A 24,871-nucleotide genomic window follows, 5' to 3' on the forward strand; every position below is an offset into this window, starting at 1 on the left:
CTAAAATACGTCAGGTTATTTATATCTCTGGATGAGGATACAAAGATAAGGGATGCCAAGTCTCGAACTGTTTCTGGGACGGAGCAGCTGTGAAAATCCCAGAGAAAATCATGTCGGTGGGATTGGTTTCTGGAGCCCGACTGTGTCACGAGCATAAGATAAGAGCTCAAGTAAATTTATTCTCTGTGAAAAAAGAACGACCGAAGGTAGCCCGAAATGTTCTATATATCGTTTGATTGTTATCACTTGAACCAGGCCCGACTCGAACATGATCTGTGTTACCAGGCCCGAGCCCCTTGCAGACCTTTGTACTGGCCGGGATTTTACACATACGGAATGCCCCCAAAAAGACGTGTACACATTATAATACGAAATATTAACTATATGTGTATTCGTCTTTTTGGGACACCCTGTATTAAAATTTCAGTAAACAGCAATAAGACTTTTAAGTGAATTTTAGAATTTTAATGTATTATTACCTAGAAATAATAGTAAAATTGAAAAATCTTTCTGTCTGCCCGTTTACGTATTTTATCTCCCAATAACTTATAAATCTGCACAAATAAATAATTTTTGCAATATTTTATGTAATCTTAGTTTTAATCGGATTTCACCTTTACAATTTTAAAACTAAATTTCACTTTCAAGCGTAATTTCAACAATGCCAGTGTTATTTCATATTCACATCAGAATATGCATGAAATTAACGCATATAAGACTGGTTATATCTGCCTGTCCGCATGTTCAACTCCAGAACCGCTTGACGGATTTTAATGAAATTTATTATGGACGTTATGCCATTGGTGACTACCCTGCAATCGTAATTCATTTTTTTTTACAATAGGTAATATCAATATGGCGGACGAACAAATTGTGGGGTGGAGTCGACACTAGTTATAGAATTTTGGAAAATACAAAGCTTTAGTATAATAACTCCATGCATAATGTAAAATAGCATCATGGAGGTTGCAGGGTTTACCAGGATTCGCTCGTATGGCCCTGTACGTGGGAGTCCCGTATGCTACCACAGAGTTAAAGCGCCTTTGTGACGGGCCATTATTGATTTGCGGTTTTAAAATTACATTTTAAGACCACGTGATTTGTATAGTTTTGAAACTAAAGCTGTCAAGATAAGTGGCATAACATTCTGTCAATAAATTCAGAATTTGCAAAGAACCTGCGTGTGGATTCCTGTACGGAATACACTTTTACCTTTCCAGTCTGGTTTAAATGAATATGACTTAATGTTTTAGCGAAGAATCTTTAAAGGACCCTCAATGTTGTTATTATATGTTCTGCTAAATGCCACAGATTAACAAATTAAATTATCATAATTATGTATAAATAGTGCTATTTTCTGTCAGTTGACAATAAATTGTAAATTCAGCTGATCTCATAACTCGTATGATTTTAGGGATGATAAGTTTATCGACGCATATAGTACATAACGAGAAACATAAATGTACATATTTGGGAAGCCTTTAAAGAAGTAGCATAAGATCCCTGCCTGCGGATGGTAGGATTATTATTATTATTATTATTATTTAGTGTTCTGTCTGACGACAGGTCCATATGAACAGGATCCTTCCATCCTTTTCTCGGACTGGGACCTGTTCATATACGTTCTTGGAAGATGATCCAGAAGTGGTTTGCCATTGCCTTCTTCTGTGTGTGAATGGAGTAATTGTTGGGATGCCACGGAGGAAAACTCCGTGTTGCCTAGACCACGGCCTTGCCCAACACAAGTTATAAATTCGGGCACCGCCGGGAATCGAACCCGTTACCCCAGGATTACAAGGCCAGCGTTCTAACCGCTAGACCACCGTGGCGTCTCGATGGTAGGATACGTTAAAATATGTTGTAGCGGAATAGGATGTGGATATGTGGGCTGTATTTTTCAGGATAGAAACTAATGGCGGACCTCTGTGAACACGGGAATCTTGTCTTTGTGTTCTTTCTCTACTATCAGGGAATTTCTTCACCGACTGAATAACTCGTTTTAAGTACTAAAGGAATCCCTTGCATTGGATTTTGTTGGTCCCGCAGCTGGAAATCTCCGCTCTTGCGATATGCACACTTCACACTTCTCAATGTTAATGTATTTCAGAGACAACCGTACTGTTACAAAGCTGATTGTACCACATAGAACATACTGCATAATGAGAAAGGGGATTTCTTCGTATTTTCTTAAATATTCACCATAGATCTGTCGAAAAAATGTTAAAATACAATTTGTATTTCTCAGAGAAGTCAGTTTTGTTATGTAGCAAATTGTTATACAATTATCGATTTGGGGGGGATAGATTGATGAAAATCCATTTGAACTTAATGGACCGTAGCGTTTAATTGGACAAAATCTAGTCAAAATTAAATTCTTACGCCTTTTTAACGTATGTTTAAAAACCTAAGTCGCTTTTATCTGTACGTTGTGAAATTTTACAACACTTTCAAATTTTGTAGTCCTAAAATGTGTCGTATGACACTGTCAGGAGACTTTTACCCATATTTGGACATTGCCCATTGTCTACGCATTTCGAAAATAAGTATGTCTGAAATGCACTGATGTAAGACATTTATTATAATTTCCTCAGCTGTATTGTGTGGCTTGGTAGCCTTTCTAGGATTTTATGACCTGTCTGCAGCCCAAATACACCCACAAAGCCAAAGCGAGAAGGCTTCTTATCGAGAGTAATATCTCTTTATAGGACAGCCAATCCTCAATAAAACCTTTTATACACAACATAGCGTCACTACATCAAAAGGACTTCATCTTTTACATCAGTGTAACGGGACCTCATACTCTGCCCCCAGATATATATTTTACGCTTTGATCCAGTTACAGAACAAGATGAGTTCGACTCCGTAGAGTTTCCTTCTTCGGTACCTACACGTGTCCGTTCCCGGACTCACTACAAATGACAATACTAACCCTATGGAGGACAACCCATCTTAAGAAGGTCGCTCAGCTGGTCAGCCGTTTCGTATTCGGGAGGTATCGGGTTCGAATCTTGGTCCGGAGACTGACTGTCGTCACTAAAGATTTAATGATTTTCTTCATTCTCTCCATGCATATTGTCGGAATATTAATTTAAAATAGGTCAAGATATTTTCAGATTGTATTCCACTCCATCAAGTAGACTCTTCTCCACTCTACAATTCTCTGTGCAAGCTACGAAATGTACGAATAGCGTTTATAATTTTGGCGCATTCGCCAGAATTTGGCCCTTGATATTTGTGAACGACCAGAGATTAACCGACTGGCAGTTCCCCACCCAGACTTTTGTACCAGCATTGGCCACTCTGCTCCACGGCATAGTCGTAGATTACACCTCTTTAATTTTCATCGCTGTTCGCTGGCTTCTCCTCGGTCCGTTGTTTCGCATAGTGCCCTCCTTAGAAGCAGGCCCTTAAAAGGACCTCCGTAGGAGTTGCACTTTTCACGTCCTCTCAGCCATCTTTACCTTGACACTATCACAGTCATTCACTGTTACACGCTTCCCTCGGCTTATTGTTTCCTACAGTGCCCTCTTTGCAAGTCGACACTTATTAGCATCTCCGTGAAATTTCATGGACTCACCGTCACCTTCCTATTTGTCAACGGTTTTTCAATTTTTTCTCCTTTCCCATTGTCTGTCTTACTCCAAGAGGCCTATAAGAACCTCACATCCAGAGTTACTTCAACCCTGAAAATTGAAGTGATGTATTCCTCCGAAACGTCGGCAACTACCTATAAGTCTACATGGGATCACAGTCCATGAGTCCGCAGCCGACATCTTCGCCACCGTGAGAACATCAGATTTCAGATGTGAAGATGTGGTTGTTTTATGAGGTTGTTCATGAGCACGGCAATGAACCTTCAGGATTCTTAAAAAAGGGAAATTTTTTACCTGTGACTATCGGCTGTTCAAAGTGACAACATGTTACATTATAGAATGAAATTGTTTTCTTTTTATTTAAATAACTTGTGTAGTTAAAATCCACACTCTGTTAGTCAACTATAAAAATTGTGAATGCAATTTGAGGGCTATCGGGCCCTGATATTTATGTACGAACTCATCTAACCAATAATTTTCTTTAAACATTCGGTTCTAAATATCAATAAAACAAGCGAAATCACTTGTTACAAATATCAGATATTATAGCGTTAAGGAAAAACTTTACTGTTAATTTTGAGATAAAATTGAATCCCACACAGAGGTTGTTTGGCTACATGCCGAGTTGCTGAACGTTAAACCAGATGGTCACTACTCCCTAAAAAGGGTTAACGAGCAGAATTTAGATGGCTGGGTCTTTTCAGTAATGCATCAACTGTGTCCCTTCTAGGTTCTGCCAACACCCCACTTAACGACCAACTAATACTAGGTCTCTAGAGTCCAGTATTATCACACTTTCATCGAAAGTTAAATCACGAGATTAAAGCGAATGTAACTAAAATGACAACCTAAAAGCATTATGGAGCCGATGAATTTTGACTGCGCATAAAACGTGGTTGAGTCTATTTTCAGGAACGTAGGGTATGGGTTTGTTTGCTGACAGGGGTACAGAAAGTTTTGCTGTAGAGCCTTTGTTAGGAATCACATCGATATCTATTGAGCTGAGTCAGTGATAAAACGTGCCGATAGACAGATGAACATACAGTCAATTATGCCTTTATTTCATGGACTCAATGCAATGAAATCATATCCAAATTTATTTTTATGATTCTCATTTACGTTGCCCAAACACTGGGATATTATTGATGGAACAATCGAAAGTAGAACCAAGAACGCCCACATATATCCTTCAAATTATGTTCAGTTCGTACCTCAAAGAAAAATTTCCCCATTATAACGATCAGCTAGTTAATGCTGTTTAAGGAACTAATCACTGTTTACTCTGAAACTCATATGAAGCAAATAAATACATGTAAGATTTGAGGTTTTCACAGCAGTGAGTATGAAGATTTCTGTCTTCTGGGTTGTCGCCCTGATGACGGAGGCAGTATGACCTCTGAAACGTTGGTTAACATCGACCAGACTACACAGCGCAACAACCCAGAAGGCAGAAATCTTCATACTCATCGCCCTGATGACGGAGGCAGTATGACCTCCGAAACGTTGGTAAACATCGACCAGACTATGCAGCGCAACAACCCAGAAGACAGAAATCTTCATACTCATCGCCCTGATGACGGAGGCAGTATGACCTCTGAAACGTTGGTAAACATCGACCAGACTATGCAGCGCAACAACCCAGAAGACAGAAATCTTCATACTCTGATGACGGAGGCAGTATGACCTCTGAAACGTTGGTTAACATCGACCAGACTACACAGCGCAACAACCCAGAAGACAGAAATCTTCATACTCATCGCCCTGATGACGGAGGCAGTATGACCTCTGAAACGTTGGTAAACATCGACCAGACTACACAGCGCAACAACCCAGAAGGCAGAAATCTTCATACTCATCGCCCTGATGATGGAGGCAGTATGACCTCTGAAACGTTGGTTAACATCGACCAGACTACACAGCGCAACAACCCAGAAGACAGAAATCTTCATACTCATCGCCCTGATGACGGAGGCAGTATGACCTCCGAAACGTTGGTAAACATCGACCAGACTATGCAGCGCAACAACCCAGAAGACAGAAATCTTCATACTCATCGCCCTGATGACGGAGGCAGTATGACCTCTGAAACGTTGGTAAACATCGACCAGACTATGCAGCGCAACAACCCAGAAGACAGAAATCTTCATACTCTGATGACGGAGGCAGTATGACCTCTGAAACGTTGGTTAACATCGACCAGACTACACAGCGCAACAACCCAGAAGACAGAAATCTTCATACTCATCGCCCTGATGACGGAGGCAGTATGACCTCTGAAACGTTGGTAAACATCGACCAGACTACACAGCGCAACAACCCAGAAGACAGAAATCTTCATACTCTGATGATGGAGGCAGTATGACCTCTGAAACGTTGGTTAACATCGACCAGACTACACAGCGCAACAACCCAGAAGACAGAAATCTTCATACTCATCGCCCTGATGACGGAGGCAGTATGACCTCTGAAACGTTGGTAAACATCGACCAGACTACACAGCGCAACAACCCAGAAGACAGAAATCTTCATACTCTGATGATGGAGGCAGTATGACCTCTGAAACGTTGGTTAACATCGACCAGACTACACAGCGCAACAACCCAGAAGACAGAAATCTTCAAATAAATACACTCTGTGGACAAAACGCATTTAATTATTCTTAAAGCACGTGGTACATATGGTTACCACTTGGGTTTAAAGGATTAATGAACAAGCATTTTGAACTGCTCAAGGGTCTCCAACTATCTATCTCAGGTTTTCTTACTTCTTCCTTCTGAGAATATTTTCTGCTGACTTTGCAATATGAAACGAACTTCATCTTCCGGTTGGATGATCTGGTACTGAAATGCCTTTTGAGATGGCATGCCCTGACTCCATCCACAGGTTTTGCCCAAAAAGAAGAAACACCTCTCCATATACAACTGAGAACAGGACTTGGAAATATAAACTCCAATTTGGAGGGAATGTACGTTCCAAAAGCATTATTTGCTGTTCAGAGGGTGCGATGTTCTTTTTTTTTTTTCCTTTTGAGGATACGAATTTATCGTTATGAAGACATAAAATATTTGTCCTTCGTATCTTATTAAATGTACACTGTATCGAAAAATGTTTTAAATGTAAGTCGCAGATTTTACTGACGTCTGCGTTCTATGTTATATACCAACTTTTTGTAAGAAGAGCTTTTTTTCTATAGAAGATAGCCCATACCAAGTTAAATTTTAACTTCATGTAGACTAAGGGTCATATCTGACCTTCACAATCCAAAATGAGAACCACCAGACCTTCAATATTAAATATCCGTTCACTAGTTTATGACATGAATAATACAGATGTGTTCATTTCATACACTTTATGAAAATTACGCAAAAAGTTTGTTTGCAATGTATTTGTAACTTAAGGTCTTCTTTACATCCAGTTTGCCTTGTTTTTGATGCATGTTGATGGCAAAAACAAAGTTGAATGAGTATAATTTGAGGTTTTCACGGCGGTGAGTCTGAAGATAGCTGTCCTCTGGGTTGCTGCATAGCGTACAAGAAGTTTACCGACGTTTCAAAGGTCCTTGCTGCCTCCATCATCAGGGCGATGACTCATCACCCTGATGATGGAGGCAGCAAGGACCTCTGAAACGTCGGCAAGCTTCTGCCAGACTATACGGCGCAACAACTCAGAAGACAGCCATTTTCAAAGTTGAACAAGTACTAAAATTCCGTGTCTTTCGACGCGTAGGAGTTTAAGGTTCCGATGGATTCGACTGTTAATACTATAGCTCTACTAATCGGCTGTTGCTAGTGCATGCGTTTGTAACATGTTTTTAAATTTATACACATCAAGTCCATGTTCCTATCTGAGAACTATAGACAACCGCCATGTTTGGATTATTGATGTTATTCATAGACCTATATCCATAAACATCGATCAGCTCCAAAATATTTATATCCCTTATTGTATCTGGGGACAGATAGACAGACAGAATCATCAAATTTCTTAATAGAATCCACAAGTGATAGAATACACTATTCGGCTATATCATAACAATATTTTTGCTAAATAATCAGTTTAATTTTAACCATTTTCGTCTTACGAACGAGATTTGTGAAACAGAAACGCCTGTAACTTCTGATCTGGACATCTTTGGTGTTTGATAATATCGGCGAAAGTGAATCATCCTACCATGTCTTGACACTTGAAGCTGTTTGTGGTTTGTGTGGAAACGTATAAACAAAGACATTTATCTTTTAAATGAACCTCACTCAGAACATAAATCATACCCGTTGTGCTCCCATCGTTGCATTCATTTTAGAAAACCAATTTAAACTTGACTCAACCAAGATAATATACATAAAAAACATATGTGCCCATTTTGTATTAAGAATTTGACAGAACCTTGATATTGTTAGTAATTCGAAGTGAAGTTTAATAAAGTCCATTTCAAAACTTCACAATTGAATCTACAGGAACGAATTTCATAATACATTCATGCAGGTTTTAAATAGAATTTTTATCACGAAAAACTATTTCCCTCCAGAGTTTTTATTTCCTCGCAGTAAAAAGGGAATGTCGTATTGTTATAGAACGAAAATAAAACCCGAAAATTGTTTTATTTTTCCTGGATATAATAATAGTTTTACGATAGCCTTCTTTTATACAGTACGATAGAACGTCAGCAAAGATGATAAAATTAGCAGCGCGAAGAAACGTGTATTTAATCAGTTCGTAGTCAAATTGTCGCCGTGGGCGTTCTCCGGCTTCCGCTCCACTAATTAGAAGCTTATCGTTGGTCTCGTTAACAAATGCAAAAATATACTTTTTAGCGTCGCCATGCCTGATGTACGTCTGTCGCATGTTACAGTTGGAGAGGCGCTGAACTGATTTTACGTAATTTAGTATCTATGAATATTACTGAAATTTTCAACAAAACAACCATGACCTGAACTTTTCGTACGCGTTTCAGCAAGACATCCCCGTCTATGAAACCCCATGCAGAATCTTAGTCTTGGCGTTATCAGTCAGCCCACACACGGGTCATGGCCCCCAGAAAGCTTTGATGTTACTGGCAATATTCACGAAGGCAAAGGTTATATTTTGACAGAGCAAACACCCTCCTATAACAACTTACGTTGCTGATAAGAGATCATTCAAGTAATGAGAACCCAGACGGTGTCACTAAACGCGCTGTTAATCCCAACTTGTGTAGCTTAATTATTGGTGAGAATCACTCAATTTTAGTGGTCGATTGATTAGCTGTTTGCTTGTATTTGTTCCCTGGGACCGTCCATTATAAACAAATTTTAATAAAACCTTTAGAAAATACCTGTATTAAAATTATCGGCAAAAGTCAACAACGATTTAAAGTGTAATGAATGAAGGCGTTTTTGCTTCTACATACATGATACGTAGTGTGTGTATTTGTATGTACATATAAATGATCTATCTTATATTATAGCAGTTCAATTATTGAATATTATTTGCTGCTTTGTACAACGGAACATAGACGCTGAAAATTGTGATAGCCTAACTCTGATTAATGACACATTTGCAGGGAATATCGACACGGATACCCAATTTTAATAACGCAGATTCGATTATATAATAATAAAGTTAAATTAAATTATTTATTATTAGTATGCTGTATCAACAGCCAGAAGGCAAATTACAGATATTAATACAGTAACAATAATATTAATGATTGGAGTGCCTACCTTAGAACAATCTGAGCACGTAGTCTGATTTTATGAAACCAGAGGTTATGAAACTTCGGAAATTGCATATGGATTAAGTTATCCGTATATGGATGCTAAGAGCGGGACAAGATAATTCCGTAAATATATGACACAAGAACTTCCTTGAAGAAACCCCGAAATAGGACGCGAATAGTTCTTTTTTTCGAGCTTTTACGAACAGTCTGGTAAAACCTAGGTTTGTCTGGTAAATCCTAGGTTTCACCAACATTCGGGATTTTTTTTTCTACGTAGGTGGATTCGAGGCTCCCTCTTCCAAACGTTGGGAGCTTAATCAGCTTTACACCATGGAATTCTATGGCATGCAGGCATAAATCTACGGACGACCACGCCCATTCAGAGTCTTGTCACGTACCTACACGTAATCCCAGGAGAATTACTACGAGCGTTATTAAAGTTTCATATCGGCATGGACTCAACCAAGCCTCTGTTCTGTTTGCTGTTATTTCTTAAGTTTACACAACCAGCATTACAGCAAATATACGTGTTGGAATTAAGAGGAGATTGAATTCTGGAAATGGAAGCTTTAATTCAGTTCCGAATATACGTAGTGTCTTGTTTCCTCTGTATGTCTCCTCAATAGATGCAGGACAGAATCACAATAGTAGGATTTGAGGTTTTCACTGCGGTGAGTCTGATGATGGCTGTCATTTGAGTTGTAGAGCCGTTTAGTGTGTTTCTACCAGACTACACGGCGTTACAAACCAAATGGCAACTATCTTCAGAATTACAATGCTTTAATAACATTGCATCGTTTACAGATATCAACTAACGGAACTCCTGAACTACAGTAATTGATGCAATTAAGCAGCGTTTAAAACGAAGATCAGAGTTGGTTAAATATCGGAAATCTAAGAATAATTTAATTTAGATTTTGTTTTTACAAAAATAATAACTTTTAATGTTAACATTTTACTTCTCAGTCACTTTAGAAATTTATTGTGTTTACTCATTAGTAAACTGGAACTGATCTGCATGATTTTACGAAATGTGAAATATATTATAAAATATAAATAATAAATTACAATATAAATTAAAGGCATAAAAGTATAAAGAATAATATGAATATTTTTTATGTATTCATGCATATGTACGTACAAACATAAACACAACTTTATAATACTGTATGATACCGATGTCCTGTGAGGTTGTTAAATTATAGTTAAATGTGCTAAAACGTGAAAATGTCGAAATACTCTGGTGTGAATGTTGAGGACCAAATTTAATCAAAATAATTTCAGTAGTTCCGAAGATGTATTCTCACAATTATGCCTTGATTGTATGTACTTTGTGCAAAGAACAGAAAAATACCACAGATAACTGGGAAACATGTATGGAATGAAAGTTGTATATCCCAATGAAACAAACATTTTACATAGGTCAGGAGCGTTTGTATCAAACTGTTAGCCGCCGTTGTCCGGCTAACGCTTTTAAAAACGATAAATAACAAAGATGGCTGCTTTCTGGATTGTAGCGCCGTGTAGTCTTTTCAGAGGTGCTTGCTGCCTCCATCATCAGAGAGATTAAAACGTCTTCTAACTTTTGTGGCTCAGTGGTATACAGAAACACAGAACCACGCGCATTAAACATCCGAGGACGACCTTTAAAGAGAGTTTTGGACGAATGAGGTCGGAATGAGTCGAACAAGTGGGCTATCTCCTTGACTTTTAGGTGATGGTTCTGATGATGATAATGGTTAATATTTGCCGAAGAGTTCAAATTATGAAGATATCCATTATGTGGCGTGTGTTGTCCTTCAACGATTAACAGGAAACAGCAACGAAGCTGTTGAATAATTGACTGTCTGAGAATTCAGTGAATGCAATAAGCTTAATTAGTGATCTTGAAGGCAGGACGTCTGTCTATTGCAGGAAGTTAAAGTTGTTTCATTCTCTAAACATCTACATTTCAGAATTTGTTTTCAGTCTATATGCCATCAGAGTTATTTGACTTCTCTACTAAATAATTTGTTAAACATTTCAAAGCAATTGATATTCCATGAATACAAAATATCGGTTATGTCGATTGGGTAAACGTTAATTTCGAATGCAAATAATATTTAATGTTACATCGAGTTTAGTATATTCCATCTATCTGCAGTATACGAATTCTTCTCATTATACTGGATACTGGGAACGACCCGTTCTTCAAGTGCCTGAGCACTGCGGGTCCCAACTTTTCTTTGGTTTGATCTATAGACATTTTGGTAGGACTCCTTAGACGAGGGATCGGCCCGTCTCAAGGCCTCTACCTGTACACAGGACAGCACAACACAGAAAAACGCGAACAAACATCCGTGGCTTGAGTGGGATTCGAACCCACGGACCCCTCTTCTCGTTATGTCATCGTGAAATTGTTTCTAGTTGCATTTCGAAATTAATACCGAAAATAACTTACAAATTTCAAATCTGTCCAGCGACTAAAGTACGGGAGACGTTTCAGTAAAATCCGACGTTGTAAACTTTCGAACGATTTTAATTTTAGTTTAATTTAATTTTTAAATGTCGGTTTTTACAGGCGTACATGAATTTCTACACTTATACTTTTGAGTGTGACAGATTTTGATGGAATTTGATGGAACTTGTGATTCTCTCTTTTAGTTATTGAACTCATGTTTTTAAAGCCCAACTGATATAAAATGATCTGGACTGTTGGATTTTTGGACCTTGTCCATTGTCTGATAACATCAGACAAAATTTTGTGTTTCGCCTACGTCACTAGCTTGCGGGTAGAAGGAAAACAAAAACATATTACATTACCCACATAGGGACTGAGACAACAAGCTACAAAGTACTGCCACTGGGAAGCAATGCTTACGGTAAGGACAGCACAGACTTCCTTACGCTCCCAACCCCTCTGACCTCCTTGTCATTTAGTTCTAACGGACGTGTAACGCACAGTTTCTCCCCCGACTGCTGTGACTACAAGGGTCTTAGTGAGCCAGTAGTCGCCCGTGTGACCTCTTACCCCATTTTTTCAACTTTTACATTTATTATCTGCTATACAGATTGTCCCAAAAATATGTATACTCTGGTGGTCTCTTGCCAATCATTTGCTCTCCGCCGTCAGCTGTGCCACGAAGCTAACGATGGTGTTTTTAACGCCTACATTAAATTCTCTAATTGACTAAATGTCAATTCTGACGCATATAATGATTTAGTTAATAAAAATGTGTTTATTCCATTCATTGAATATGTGTCTATCTTTTTTTGGGACACTCTGTATGTCCCTCCCGTCTCATTCTCCTTGATTTGATCATTCAACAGTCTGCATTACAGCCATTATTATACTTTTATTGATACTTCTCGAAGAGTGTGCGCCATTGCTAATTTAAATTGTTTTTTTACACATTTTACTAGTACGCAGTTTTTTGAAATAGCAGTGAGATATTGTTCAGCTGCGTTGCGCCAACTTATGAGTGTTGTTCTGTGTTTATTAAATTCTTGCTTCTCTGATTGAAAGCGTGTTAATATTTTACTAATTGTAATGTAACGTGTACTATAAATGGCCATATAAAAATAGAACACCCGCTCGCTGCCGCCGCGCGATCTCATGAGGGCACGGTTATGGACCGATCCAATATTTGGATCATGGGTTCCAATTCCACTCAATCCATGGATGTTTGTCTTCATCTTTCTGTGGAGATCCAAGGAGTCCTGTCAAATGTCTAAAGCAGTGGTATTCAACCTGGGGTACGCGAAGACATCTTAGGGGGTACGTGAAATTTAAAAAAAATTATATATTATTTTATGATAAACACTGAATAATGAGTAATGTAATTTATTTAATTTATTTTAGATGTAGATTATATACTATGAATAACTTGAATTATACACCCAACAACTTTGGGGGTACAAAGTTGAAGAGAAATTATATCTGGGGGTACGCGAAGACATCTTAGGGGGTACGTGAAATTTAAAAAAAATATATATTATTTTATGATAAACACTGAATAATCAGTAATGTAATTTATTTAATTTATTTTAAATGTAGATTATATACTATGAATAACTTGAATTATACACCCAACAACTTTGGGGGTACAAAGTTGAAGAGAAATTATATCTGGGGGTACGCGAAGACATCTTAGGGGGTACGTGAAATTTAAAAAAAATATATATTATTTTATGATAAACACTGAATAATCAGTAATGTAATTTATTTAATTTATTTTACATGTAGATTATATACTATGTATAACTTGAATTATACACCCAACAACTTTGGGGGTACAAAGTTGAAGAGAAATTATATCTGGGGGTACGCGAACAAAAAAAGGTTGAATACCACTGGTCTAAAGTGATTAATTGTTCCAGAAGTTATTTATTAATTTGAACAGGACGTAAATCTTAATGAAAAAGAAGTTGAAAAGAATAACGAATATTGAACATAACCCATACATTAAACGAACACAAAACTTTACAATAATGCATTTAATTATATCATCACATAAGAATATTCTCCTACCACGTCTTCTCTGCGTGAAGTATCGATACACAGGAACGGAGCTTTCATCTTAATCGTGTTAGCCCGGCTAACACTTTGAGAAAAGGTAATTAAAAATCTTACTTTCGTGATTCAGTTGTACTGGAGCACAGCAGAACCTGTTAGATAAAATGCATGTCAACTCCAGCCAGCCAGTTGCTCGTTGCAAGTGAAAGGTTCTCCTGTGTTCAGTGTATGGAGTACCATTGAACAGCGAAATTAGTCAGAAAAGTTTTTCGTTTTTCAAAGCGTTAGGCGGGCTAACAGAATCAACAGGGAGTGCCCGCCTTGGAAGTCCGTGCCGTTATTGTACTGCGTTCCCTAACGATGAACGTTACTTCTCTTCGGTCCTTCGCGTAGCACAGCCGTTGTTAGTTAACATGATTGCAACTACATTAAATTGATTACATCCTCTGTTCTGCTTTATTTCAAGTATCTATCTATGAAGTAGCCACTGTTATTTCTACTAGAATTTGTATCAAAGGTGCTTATTAGCTACCACTTTATTAACCTAAATTCCATATTTTATAAAGAATGTATGATTTGTCGCCATAATTATAATCATGATCATCGAAACCTGATTATGACGCACATCTGCGGTGAAGTTCTCAAGCGGCATTGACATTAGCGCAACTAGTGGCGTATTAATGTACAGTCCTGAAATTGTTTGTAGTGATATGTCGAAGATAAATATGAAATTTTTGCCGAGACTGTCTTTTGTAAAATGAAAATGACAATATGGCGGCAATGTGAAAACAATTGGCTATTTTACATTTGTTTTGGAGCTAGACATGTGGAATGTAGTATGGGAAATTGAAATGGTATATAAAATTATAAATGTTTGAAGACAAAGGACTCGGGATAATATTTGAATCTAAGAAGGATGAAGTAAGTTAGTCCTCTGATGTGTTACATAAAGAGGAGCCTTTGATTTATAAATACGCGTGCTTAGTAGTGATACAGTAAAAGTTAAAGTTGCCTCTGTACTTGAGCACCGCCAATGAAAACGTATGTGGGAGTGGGGGGGTGGAGCTCCACGCATTCTTAAACTTGACACTAGATGAAGCTGAATGACAGCTTCACGCTGCCACCTCTTTACCCCCGGGAACGTCCAGTGAAATATTGACTGAGGCTTCCTTCAGTGTTAACGGTGTTGAACCTTCGGCTTTTGTTACGAGACAGTTACTTTGGCTTTACAAAGATGGTGATATTGTGAAGGTTTGAAATTGCATCGTGCAAATAGCGAAAAGTGTTCATAGAAATTGATAAATAAATTGTATATTTATTAATCCAAGGAAAGATCATACTTCTCTTAAGAAAATCTTGTACGAAATTCTAAGCTATGTTCTTGTATCGAATGTTGTTACGAATTCCAAGATTGTTGCTATGAAATTTCCAGTAATATTAATCTGTTTCATACTACTGAAACGTAACGAGCCCTTTTCAAATTGAACGTTTTCGTGGTTGTCCAAGTCACTCCGAACAATTTTTTTTTTATAATCCTGGGGTCTCGGGTTCGATTCCCGGCGGTGCCCGAATTTATAACTTGTGTTGGGCAAGGCCGTGGTCTAGGCAACACGAAGTTTTTCTCCGTGGCATCCCAACAATTACTCCATTCACACACAGAAGAAGGCAATGGCAAACCACTTCTGGTTCATCTGCCAAGAACGTATATGAACAGGTCCCAGTCCGAGAAAAGGATGGAACGATCCTGTTCATATGGACCTGTCGTCTGACAGAACACTAAATAATAATAAATAATAAAATGTCTTAAGATTAGCCATGGTAGCTTCCTTCCACACCTTGACTAATTCATATCTAAATTTATTCGACAAGTGCAGTTGATAACATGTCGTTGAATAAACAAAAATAACAGTTTCTGTAGGTGTGTGTGCATCTAGCGTTGTTCCATTTGGATCTCGCTACAGGAGCCAGCCTCTGAAGTCAAGTCATTAGCGAGCACCTCATCTTCCTCCCTCCCTCCGTCCCTCTTTGCCGCATCTAGACGTTTTGTACGACGTGGAAACACTCGACGTTTGCCTCTAAAAGGGAAAGGGTGAGGCAGCGCGGTCATGCATGAATATTGATGACTCTACTGAATTCGTTAGGTAGCGGCAACCCGGGTATAGTGGTCTCGTTATCAATAAACATGACTTCATTTAGGGGCAGGTAAAGCTTTAGAAACATTCTATTTGAATGATGAAGGAACTGTAGGAATTGGCAAGGGACTTTTTATAGATATGTGCTCCTAACCTGATACAATAAAACCTGTCTAAAACGGAATATTCATCAAGCGGAAACATGCGAATTTATCGGAGAATATCTCTGATTAGGATATTACTGGTATAGGCTGCCAATCAGTGTAATATGTCTATGATGAATAGAAACATTGTAAGAGAAAACAGGAATGAAAATGAACACGAATCAACGGGAAATAGTCCACTTAATTATTACTTTCTATTACTAGAATTTTCTTCGCAATATATTTATTGAAATAGGTGTGAGTGGGAGAATCTGTCCTATCGTCGCACACTGTGTAGGGCTGCATAACGCTTTAAGAAATACTTGCGGGTGGGGGTGGGGGGGGATAACAAAAGAGAAAAATGCAAGTGTATGCACTACTCAATAACAGTGTAGCGTATAATATGAATTCAGGATTTCTGGTTTGGAAGGAAATATAAATAATTTTACAGTTCCCACTTTTCGCCAGATATTATTTTGATGAATAAAAAAGGGGAATGTGCGACACATGTAGGACGCACGGGATGACAAATGAGTACAAAATTTATAACCGAAAAATATATTTACAGAAATAGTATGTGAGGGTGTGGACTGGGTTCGATTAGCTTAGGATACGATCTAGTGACAGACTTATGTTAGCACGGTAAGATAATGCTTCTCAAGGTCACATAAACATAGGAAATTTGAATTTCTTGGCTTTCTAAACGAATGTGTCTTCATCTTAAGTAGATAGTGTAACAGTTTTCGAGTTGAATAATAACCACTACTCCTAACAGCAGCACTAAGCCTGTCATAAGCCACAAAATTAGAGCAATATAATTTTAAATTATGCCATGAAAGTAATTAATTGTGTACGTCTGTGTATATTTTACGTGCAGATGGAACAGTCGGTACGAATTAGATCATAAAGTGTACTATGAATGTTCATATAATTTGTTTGTTCTGTGTTTGATGTTTAACTTGGATACAATTCACGGAAAATGTGTGTTAGTAAAACACTTCAATTAACGGTATTATTTCCAATTAATAAACTACAATAGATGATTTAATTAACTTGATTTGCTCCTATTATATTTTTTAATTCTGCTGTTACTGAACTGTAAAGCAACGAAAACAAAAGTATCAATTACATTCATATTATATATATATATTTATATATATATATATATACTGCTAGTGTGGGGTATATTATGATTCCGAATAATTATATCATATGACTTACTGCAGTACATATCTCCCTTGGCTAGTTTGTATTTAACTGTTAGAAAATCCTCCGAATTTACAGATTAGTGGAAGATTTATTATCATGTCTATAAAAGCCAACTATTAGACCATAAACATAGCCAGTTGAATTCAATTCACAGTTTCACAATTCATCTCTCATAAAATACATACGTAGTAATATTATCCTTTCATTTGCGTCTTCATCTCAAAAGTCTCTCCTTCATTTGATATTTTCTGACCAAAATTTTATGTGTATTTCTGATTTTCCCCATGTGTACTATGTGCTCCACCCATCTCATCCTCCTTTATTGAATAATCGTAACAATTCTTGCTTAAGAGTACAGATGATGAAGCTTCCCACTATGTACACAATTTTTTGTTCTCTGTCTTAGATCCAAATATTCTCCCCATCTCTCGATTATCAAGACGTCCTCAGTCTGTTTTCCTTTAATATGAGAGACAAAGCTTCACGCTCATGCAGTACTCAGATAAAACTGTACAAGCGCAGTTTCATATACTATACGAGAATTGTTCTATTACCCTTTGTCTCATGCGTGTTGTATGTACACGACAACACGAGTTGGCTTTGCCCCCGTCTTAACGTGATTATTGGGTGTCACAAAACTTACAACATTTGTTATTATATTAATGGTGAAGTTTGAGAATCGAACCCGGGACATTTTAATATTAAGCTAATTCGTTAACCAAGAGACTTTTAAACAGTCGTATTTTTTATGTTAGATTTTTATATCAGACCCGGAAGATGAAGAATTCTGAACTGAATAGTGGGAAGTATTACTCGAATGCAGTGTGTCTTTAATTTTATCATGGATAGGATATTTATTTAGAAGATTGTTGTCTTCTGATTTGTAGCGCCGTACAGTTTGGTAGAGGTTTACCAACGTTTCGGAGGTCCTTGCTGCCTCCATCATCTGGTCTACTTAGGTTTTTTTTATTTATTTTAATTCTCGAGTCGGCCTACTTCATATTTCCCATATTCGAGTGTTCAGTGAAGATATTCATGTAACATTATTGTACGAATAGCTCAGTATTACAGAGGAAGTTGTGAAACTTGCGCGGACATAGGAGGTCTACTATTGAAATGGATTTTAGATAATATTTTCTGATTATCTTAACTTGAATTTAATTGGCGCTGGATGCGACTCAAATGGAAGTTTTATGAAAAAAAAAAGCGATGAAATCACGGGTCATACCATAAAACAATTTTTTTTGCTATGTTGAATATTCCTACCTAATACCATAGAGTTAATTAATTAACGATACCTACTTTTTATTGATTTTTATGTCAATTAAAATGTTGTTTCAGATGAATATGTCATACACGAGCTCAGGAAACGCCTAGATTAACACGATATTTTGGTAGTAAGTTTGCCGTGGGTTATGTTATGGTACTATCCTGATAATGGCCTGGAGAGACTGAGAAAAAAGTAAAAGCCTGACAGAATAGTCAGTAACAGTCGATTTTTGAATCGTTGCCTTCGTAATGTGGCTGTAGAGTGCTACAGCTGCACGCATTGGGTAAGAGCCAGACTCAAGTGAGTTATTCGTCTTCACAGATGAGGAGGACCTTTTCATGGTGTCAGACCTTCTGCTGGGAGGAGACCTGCGCTACCACGTGCAACAGGAAGTGACGTTCAGCGAGGACTGCGTCAAACTTTACGTGTGTGAACTGGCCCTCGCTCTGGATTATCTGCAGAGCAAGCGAATCGTCCATAGGTGAGACTTGTCTGTGTCTGAATCATCTGTCGACATTGTTTCTTTACTCTGCATGGAGGAACAAATTATTTTTGCCGTTGTATTTCGTTGAATATTGACCAAATGCAAAACGTTTCAAAAAAAAATTGTGAATTTAATAAGTCTGTAGTTTACAGTACGTAGCAGTTTTTATTTTATCAACAGTTGTCATGGCATAAATGAAGTTGGATTTGATCGAAATTCGTCAGGTACTGAGATGATAAAGTTGCGTCATATTGTGATAAATATATATTTGTTTAAATCTTGTCAGTCTAATCACAATAAAAATTCTTATTAAATATTAAAATATTACCATAATTAACATTTAAATATTTAAAATATATTAAATGATGTTCTCTATCGAAATGTTCGATTTACATTAGATCATCACTTTTTTACACGACATGTTGCAGTTCTAAAAGAACCATCTTCAGGTGTATAAAATTATATAGACTTAAATATAATTTCTTAAATGCAACTTTTTAGTCAGATGTTTATCAGATTTCAAATGATGTTTTCTTCCAGATTTTATTGTATTTTTTTAATATCGTATTCGAAGTTGTTCTGTATGTACGTCGCGCTTAACATGATTTTGTGTTGTTGTGTTGTTGTTTTTGTATCATCCAGAAATGAAGTTGTGGAGGAGTTACGTCCGTCTGGAAGTATTGCCGTGCTTTTGCAGATAAAGTATGTAGGCGGTCGAACACAGACACGGGTACATCCAAACGCCCCAGTGTTCATTAATTTGACGCAATCGTGTAAAGAACGATTACAGATTGATCAGCTCCGCGTCGAGAGGCGCCAACGTATTGTATTGCACTACTGAGTCTTTGATACGCGAACAACTTAGGTGGAACCAGGGAGTGCTTTTTTAGGCTGTGCTAAAATGTTTGTTGTCGCTACTGTAGCGGAAATTACGAACTTTGATCTCACTTCTGAGAAACTGACAAAGTTTAATCTGCATACAGTTATGGAAAATATCCTCAGGAGGTTATTTTGACTTTAGCAGGGAGTATTCTCCCGGTTAAAACCACTTACGTTAACTGCAGCAATATGTCGTGCCTGTGAAGATACCAACATTTACGCATTATATAATCTAATGTTTACCGATAAAACAGTCCTTACTTCTCTTGACAGTCATTTTGTAAAACGGTGTAAATGGTCTGTGTTAATCTTTGAGATAAAATAAATTAAAACTGAATCTTAAGAAGACGATTAGAAAGATGTACACCTGTGGAGTATGGATGTCTTCCAAATGCGTTTCTTGGTGTTTTCTTAGACTGCTTTTAAACTGAGCCATTTTTTAAAGGAATTTAATGAAGTTTAATTTAAACAAGATTTACATGTAAAATTTTGGTTGTGAAACGTCTATGAAGACCGAGAAATATATGACAGGATAAGGGCGACTGATTTGAAAAATAGGTTGTGAGGATGGTAAGTGGATAGAACTGGCTCACAGTCGTTGCCTATTATTGATTTAATTGTTAACTGTGCTGAACTTTCGAGATCTGCGTTAGTGGGTTATTTGATTAATAAGCTTGTTTGTTAGCTGTGAAGTTACTTAATTAGCATGTGTGGATTAGAAAATTAATCGATCGGTTTAGCTAATAACTCTATTACATAATTAGGCAGTAACCTGGTCTATAGCCACGGTGGTCTAGTGGTTAGAACGCTGGCCTTGTAATCCTGGGGTCTCGGGTTCGATTCCCGGCGGTGCCCGAATTTATAACTTGTGTTGGGCAAGGCCATGGTCTAGGCAACACGGAGTTTTCCTCCGGGGGCTTCCCCGGTTTCTCCGTGGCATCCCAACAATTACTCCATTCACACACAGAAGAAGGCAATGGCAAACCACTTCTGGATCATCTGCCAAGAACGTATATGAACAGGTCCCAGTCCGAGAAAAGGATAGAAGGATCCTGTTCATATGGACCTGTCGTCTGACAGAACACTAAATAAATAATAAATAAAATAACCTGGTCTAGTAATTAATTAAACAGTCGCTTACATGGTCAGTCGAAACCCTCCGATTCGTCGCAGGTTTTGCAGTGAGGCAGTGAAATATTTTCTGGTTTCCTGGACAAGTGATATGTCGACATTCCACTGTTTCATCTTAAAGGAGAGGCACTGAAGTTATCAGCTGTAACTTAGATGGTAGTGCGTTTGCCCGCGGTGCGGACAGCCGGGGTTATATCTTCAATGAAGTGAATTGTTTTTTAATCGCCGTCCCTAGGACGACTTTGGCTAATATACTGATTTCAATTCTGCCCATTTAAAATTATTTTCATTTTTTTGAGTTCGTTTTATTACTAACTACGCTAAAAATATACCGTGGACTACGGGACGTTCAACTATTTATTATTCACAGAAGCAAGGACAAATAAGCAGCACGTTACAAATAGTGGAGTGTCAACACTTAGTACAGGCTGTTCCAAAAATATGTATGCACGCAAGGTTAATATTCCTTATTATAATGTGTTTTCATCTTTTTGGGGCATTCTGTATTTTAGCCAGGAAGTCGGGGGAGAGGTTTTCACAGCGGTGAGTATGAAGATTTCTGTCTTCTGGGTTGTTGCAAAAACGGAGCTAAATTGAAAGACATTTCAATCGACAGGGCTCCTTTATTATGCACTCAGGTAATTAATAAATTAATGGGTTAGTTAACAAATCGGCCAGTTTATTAACTAATCTTTCATTAACTTCAGTCGCCGCGAAAGCTTCATTTTGCTTTGCGCCGACTGTACCTCAGCTGCCCGCACACACAATCTTATGATGTTTTATATATATATATATATATATATTCGGCGCATTAACGGCGCACTGGGAAGCGCGTACTAGCCATTTATAGTGTAACAAAAACGTTCTCTCAATAAAGTTCGGCTTTGCAAGCAGGAAAAGAGGTTCATAGTGGCACTAAAGATTTTGTGGTGTATCCTGCTGAGATGAGTAGGAGTAGATAGGCAATCAGAAAGGAACCATTCACACAGCCGATCTCCTGGCCTTAGTCCGTACTTATTCTTCAACTGTAGAGCTCTAGAATAATGAACGATAAGTTGCTTAGGATCACTTTCGCCTTGCCACATCGTAACTTTCGATCTTATGTTTTATTGTTCAGAGGTTTATTAAATGACGTTGATGGTAGTAGGGTTAAGTGTGAGCACGAAACAGTTCTTGAACAGGCTTCTCCAGTAAGATGTTTTCACTGCGAGAAGAGTTCAGATTTTGTCGTTCTTGGTTATGGCACAGAGTAGTTTTGTGTATGGTTAGGTCTGCTGACGTTTCGGAGGAACATACTGCTCCATCTTCAGATTTGGTATGACACGGCTAGTCTGTCGTAGTTGAATACAAAACTGAAGTTTATACTTTGGCGATTTAAAATCATCTGTTACAGTTTCCGTATTCCTCCCACGTTTTCTCTGACCATTTCTATTTGTGTCTCAGGCGTGAATATAGTCTACTTCCATGGCTTTAGAAGGAAATTGAAAACGTGTCTCGCTTTATAATATAAAATAAAATGAGCCCGAGTATCATTAGTCAAGGTATATTACGTGTTTGCTACAAGGCGTCGTCTGTATGAAAGCCACGATGGTTTACTGTGTTTAAGCACTCCCGATTTAAATTCATCAGAATTTATCCCCTTACTGTGTAGGTCACTAAATTTTTTACGTAACTTTCAAATTATAGCAACAAACAAATCAAAATTCCACTGTCTCTGTGTGAAAGTTGTCACTAATTTTCATCGCAACGTCTTCAATTTTACTTTATCCCTAACAGAAGGACGAACTAGCATTGCCTGGGAACCTTCTACATATATATAAATGTCTCTCACTTCTTCCCCATCAAAAGGGTTCTGTGTTTCTTGGCTGTAACTGTCTCCGTTGTGCGGAGTCTTTCTTTAGAAGGTAATAAGTATTTGTTTAAGTTGTCAACAGATTACACGTCTTTACACGTGTTCTGTCGAACTCGGGGGGTTCATTACCGTGTTAAGATCCAGTCACTGGATCCAATCCTAAGCCAGATGAATCCAATCCACATCATTTCTTCCAGATTAATCATCTAAGTTTCAAAACAAAAATATGTATACATTTGTCATTTATCTCACATATGCGACATGCCCCGCCCATCTCATCCTACTCACCCTAATAATAGTTGAAGCTTTGTTACTTCGCCCGTTTAAGGGGTTAGATATTCCCTTGACCGCTGTCGGCAGAAATAAATGTTACTGCCTTAGTGAGAGTTCTCGGATGGAGGAGACACCCTTGAAGTGTAGAGGGTGTCTGCGAATATACGGTCGACAGGGGGACGATTCTTAAGCTCGGGAGTTAAATGTGGAGCTAACAACCCCTAAGCATAAAAATGCCGTGTTATAAAATGTTATAAAGAATCAATATGGACGCAGACTTTGACATGACCTAGGAAAAGGGGAGAAATAAACAACATGAACGTCGACTCTCTGTAGACCAGTGGTATTCAACCTTTCTTTGTTCTCGAGTTGAATCATGTGTCTTAATTTCTTACACATCGTTCAAAGAACGCGTAATAACTCATTTTGAAACCATGTCAAGAAACAGGACGATAATTCCTACACTGTCTACCTGTAGGCTTCGTATTGAGAGGATTATTACAATACATTTTAAATTAAAATCGATGTTAAGTTCATAGTGAAATACATTAGGTAGGATTTGAAGTTCTCACGGCGGTGAGTCTGAAGAAAACGGCCATCTTCGAAATACATCAGATTTTCCGTCATTTTAACCGCTTAACTTCGTCTAAGTTTCAACATAAATCCCCATCTCTGGCACTACTTTGTATATCTCGTTGTGTTAGAAGCAAACCAGAATTTCCTCAGCTGTTTGGGCACCGGGTTATGTTAAGTTTCACAGAACATTCTCTTCAATTTCCGAGATTACATCGCAGTCATTATTTTTCAGCATCTTGTCTACAGTAGCTGTCAGCATTTCAGCGACTTTCCACTTTCACGGCGAAGAAGTTAATTTATCGTACGTTACGCCTCCTGCCTTATAGAACGCGCGTTTTAACTTCCGGGAAACTAACGAGTTTTTGATTAGTGCTTCTACTTCGAAAGATCCAGAGTTCAAATGTAATGCCGTTTAACCTGAGGGCCCTTTTACGGTTCCGAAGGCAGTCAAATAAATAAATAAATAAAAATAATACAGAACCAGAGGCAGAGATAAGAGGAGTGTGGTTATGGTTAGGAAGAATATTTTGTTTGCCGTCACACACAACAGACGATGGAAATAATTATGTTGCAACATGCTCAAATTAAAATCTTTTAATACGTTCATTGATAATTGTTAGCACTAGGTTTGTACCATAGAATCCCGCTTAACGTTTTACATGCCTAATTTCAGTTGTTAATTAGCTGTCACTGTTAAACTGAAATTTAAATATGATTCTCTGCACGACAGCCATGTTGTTTCACTAACACAAAAAAATTGCCTTTATGAAAGCTGCATTTTCTTCAGTGATCTGCACCGCGATCCGACATTAAGTGGCGCTGGTGTCTTCTCCACAAGAATTGCTGATTGGGATGGTCTCCTATGGTTAATTCATAATTGAAACCGTCTAGCAGTTCCGAGTTCAAATATGCTGATAGACGCTATCAATCTCTTTGCGTTAACGTTGCGCCCAAGATACAAAACACGCGTAACACTCCAAAAGATTAAATTGAATTTCTCTAGTTATTTCGTCTAAAAGCTTTCCAATTGCGTCATAATTCGGCCGGACTCACAGAACTTTCTTTCTCTTTTACAGGGACATCAAACCAGACAACATTCTGCTAGACGAAGAAGGTGAGTGTTATTCAGTCACCTTAAT

General features: G+C 37.9%; 1 protein-coding gene across 6 annotated transcripts in view; it reads left to right on the forward strand.

Moving 5' to 3' along the window:
* LOC110832427 (serine/threonine-protein kinase 32A) overlaps positions 1–24,871 on the forward strand; it is a 69,315-nt gene that overhangs the window by 35,855 nt on the left and 8,589 nt on the right. For all 6 annotated transcript variants that reach the window (XM_087350609.1, XM_022069409.2, XM_087350610.1 and 3 more), the window contains 2 exons: positions 18,859–19,018; positions 24,809–24,846. In XM_087350609.1, coding sequence (XP_087206735.1) covers positions 18,859–19,018; positions 24,809–24,846 — 198 coding nt within the window. The remainder of the gene's footprint in view (positions 1–18,858; positions 19,019–24,808; positions 24,847–24,871) is intronic.

Source organism: Zootermopsis nevadensis, unplaced genomic scaffold, assembly GCF_977971745.1.
Source record: "Zootermopsis nevadensis isolate Lab colony 2312 unplaced genomic scaffold, Znev_1.0 Znev_ptg000017l, whole genome shotgun sequence".
Classification (NCBI taxonomy): Eukaryota; Metazoa; Arthropoda; class Insecta; order Blattodea; family Termopsidae; genus Zootermopsis; species Zootermopsis nevadensis.